General features: G+C 55.7%; 1 protein-coding gene across 4 annotated transcripts in view; it reads left to right on the forward strand.

The window, feature by feature from the left end:
• The first annotated feature begins 1944 nt into the window (after positions 1-1944).
• The window catches only part of SETD7 (SET domain containing 7, histone lysine methyltransferase), a 49879-nt gene continuing 48591 nt past the window's right edge, over positions 1945-3232 (forward strand). Inside the window, exons 1-2 of one of the 4 annotated variants that reach the window (XM_024736058.1) lie at positions 1945-1962; positions 3011-3143. In XM_024736058.1, the coding sequence (XP_024591826.1) occupies positions 3104-3143 (40 nt within the window). In that variant the 5' untranslated portion in view covers positions 1945-1962; positions 3011-3103. Of the gene's footprint in view, positions 1963-2012; positions 2323-2394; positions 2510-3010; positions 3144-3232 lie in introns of those variants that run through there. The other 3 variants (XM_024736059.1, XM_024736057.1, XM_024736060.1) reach the window with 3 other exon arrangements.

Below are 3232 nucleotides of genomic sequence, written 5' to 3' on the forward strand. Positions count from 1 at the left end.
TGATTGATTTTCTAGCCCATGACCACACTGGTGGGGACACAGTATGACAGAGGAGACTGGCGGGAAGCCAAGTGGAAAGAGGGTTTATGAAATGAGCTCTCAATGAAGAAAACTGTGGGAAAGAATGCAATGGAAGCAGATTTGGGGCCAGTAGATGTGGGAAAATAGAACTCAAAAACGCTCTTCAGACTCAAACTGAAACAAAGCATTTTGCCAAACACAGGAAGAGGATGCAGTGTGTGAGAAAGACTCAGCACTGTTTATATAAAACAGAATATTCCTCTCTGCACAATCATCACTGACAAAGCTTCACCTTCCTTCTGTACCAGGCACTGTGCTGGGTTCTGGGGCTATAAGGAAGAATCAGTCAGTCAGTCTAGAGAAGGGGATTGAAAACACACAAAATGATGTGTCAAAATGCAAATGGCTCTTAAGGGAGTCATCAAAACATTTTGCCTAAACTTTGGGCCCAGAGCCAGCAGGCACGAGTGGTGGGGGGAGGGGGCTGGGACTGTGTCCCAGGTGTTGCCTGCCTCATGTGCAAACCTTTTTTTTAAAATTTTGTTTTATTTATTTATTTATTTTTGGCTGCGTTGGGTCTTCGTTACTGCGCGCGGGCTTTCTCTAGTTGCGGCGAGCGGGAGCTACTCTTCGTTGCGGTGCGCGGGCTTCTCATTGCGGTGGCTTCTCTGTTGCGGAGAACGGGCTCCAGGCGCAGGGGCTTCAGTAGTTGTGGCATGTGGGTTCAGTAGTTGTGGTTCACAGGCTCTAGAGCACAGTTGTGATGTACGGGCTCAGTTGCTCTGCGGCACGTGGGATCTTCCCGGACCAGGGCTCGAACCTGTGTCCCCTGCATTGGCAGGCGGACTCTTAACCACTGCGTCACCAGGGAAGTCCCTTGGCATCTTTTTTTTGCCCTGGAAACTGGAGAAGATGATTATCTGGCGGGTTTTTGTGCATCCGTGTAACATGTAAGAGGGGAGATGATATGTTTAAAAGGGGAAAATGACCAAAAATATCATATAACTCAAAACCAGTGAGTGACCGAGCTCAGTACATGATGGCTGGTTTTTGTTTGTTTTTCTTCTTCATCAGAAATAAAATCCTGTTTCTGTGGGTCATGTTTGAAAATGATGTAATCCAAAGTGGGGCTTTCATCTTCCACTGCAGGAACCTCTTCTCTTTGCAGATTTGGAACCCAGGTATCTGCTCTGGAGGACTTTAAGGAGGTTCAATTTAAGCCAGAAGACTTCGGAAAGGTATCGACTAAGCCGGAAGGACCTCTGATCAGTTTAGCCTAAGCTGGGCGTACCTCAGAGCCTCTAGTCTAAGCTGGAGGGCCTGATACCAGTGTAGCCGAAGCCTGTGATCTCCAAGGGGAGGAATTCAGGCTGGGAGGCGTGTCTTCCCAGGGCCCTTAGGCAGGTGAGCAGCTCGAGGACCCAAGTTTCCTAACGCCTGGTCCAGGGCCCTTCCCTCTCTTTCTGAAACAGTCAAAAGGGGTTGACATTTCTGGCAGTGTATGGGACAAATGTCCCTAGCATTGTTCTCTTTTTTCGCAGAGGAAAAACTGAATTTAATAAGAAACTCACAATACTCGATAAAAATACCTGGCATTTAAGCACAAAGCCAAAAGCAAGGCGTGGTCTCCCGGGTACTGGAAGTACTTTGAAATCCACAAAGTCTCATTCGCGGTTAGGAAAACAAAATGGAACAACTTTCTCGGCTCCCTCCTATCCTCCCCCCGCCCCCTCCGTGCAGTAGCTGTTCTTGGCAGACACCCAAAGCGGCACCCGGTAATTCCACGGCACATTGTGTACATTTGCATCCATTTAACCAGCTATTTACAGCCGCCCTTTGCCGCCACCTGTAAGAGGCAACGCCATAATGACGCTAAGTGGCGGGGCTGAGAAGCGGGTGCCCCGTGATGTTCTCCGCTTAAAGAGCCCGAATCTGTGAAAGGTTGGCACTTGGAGAAACAGGGAGACGGCTGGGGACATCACACGTACGGGGGGGAGGCGTGCCAGACGGAGGGTCCCTCCTCAGTAGCTCCGCTCGGTGGCTCCTTTTCTTTCACCACAAGCGCGAGGAGGGAACTGCCAGGCCTTCCGCGCCGCTTGTTTCCTGCCTGATAAGGAGCCCGCTGCCATTTGGATCTGAATTTCTGAATCACCCGAGACGCCTGACGGTCCCGAGGAGGGTGGGGACGCAGCGCGCACGGGTGGGAGCCGCAGACCCGCATCTGGGCTGGATGTCACCCCCTTGAGTTTGGGAAACCTGCTCGCGGATGTGATGCGGCAACGCGGAGACACCTGCTCTCCAGTGCGTGCCGCACTCGTGCAGCTCCGGGTGGCAAACGGGGTGAAGTGGGGGCGAGGGCGAGAGGAAGTTGAGGCGCTGGAGCTTTAGGAACGCTGCCTTAGCTTGCCTTGCTCTTTGGAGGCTGTCCCGAGGGGGGACTGGCGGGCACTGCACGCGGACTTCCAAGTGGTCCCCGGCACAGTTGGAGGTCGGAGTTCTGAGCCCCAGAGGGCGGATACCCGGAGGTCCCAAGTGCCCGCGAGGAGCCCGCGGCGCCCAGGACCAGGCTTGGCGCTCGGAGCGCACCAAGCCTCGCAGAAGCAGAAGATAAACCCTGATGGGCCCGGGGGCTGGTGGGCTGGGGCGTAACGTCAGCGCGGACCCCGAGCGTCTTTCGTTTTAAGGAGCCTCACTTCTGGGAAGGGACGGGGAACTGTCAATCAGCGAGGGAGGGAGCGCACCGGCGCTGGGTGATGTCAGCGGATCAGCTGCTCGATAACAAAGAGGGGGTATTACAGGAGAAAGTTGCAGCGGCGGCGGCGGCCACGGCGGCACCCCGGAGCCTCGGAAGCGAGGGGCAAGTGGGCGAAGGAGGAGGGACGGCTGCTGCGGGAGCGGCTTAAGGCCAAGAAATTGAAAGGGCTCTAGGGGGAGGCAGTGCGAGCCAGCCCCGACTGCTCCTCCTCTTCCTCCTCCTCCAAACTCGCAGGGTTCAGCCCCAGCGCTCGCTCAGCCGCCGGGAGCACCCGGAGGGACGGGAGGCAGCCGCGCGGCCCCGAGCTGGGCAGGGTCCCCAGCCGCCATGGATAGCGACGACGAGATGGTGGAGGAGGCTGTGGAAGGTACAAGCATTTCTCTGGGGCCCGGGGAGGAGGCGCCGAGGGCACGGAACGCGGAAGGAGTGGCGGGCTGCGACCTGCGCGGCGCCGGG

The sequence above is a fragment of the Neophocaena asiaeorientalis genome, unplaced genomic scaffold, assembly GCF_003031525.2.
Source record: "Neophocaena asiaeorientalis asiaeorientalis breed wild unplaced genomic scaffold, Neophocaena_asiaeorientalis_V1.1 scaffold7, whole genome shotgun sequence".
Classification (NCBI taxonomy): Eukaryota; Metazoa; Chordata; class Mammalia; order Artiodactyla; family Phocoenidae; genus Neophocaena; species Neophocaena asiaeorientalis.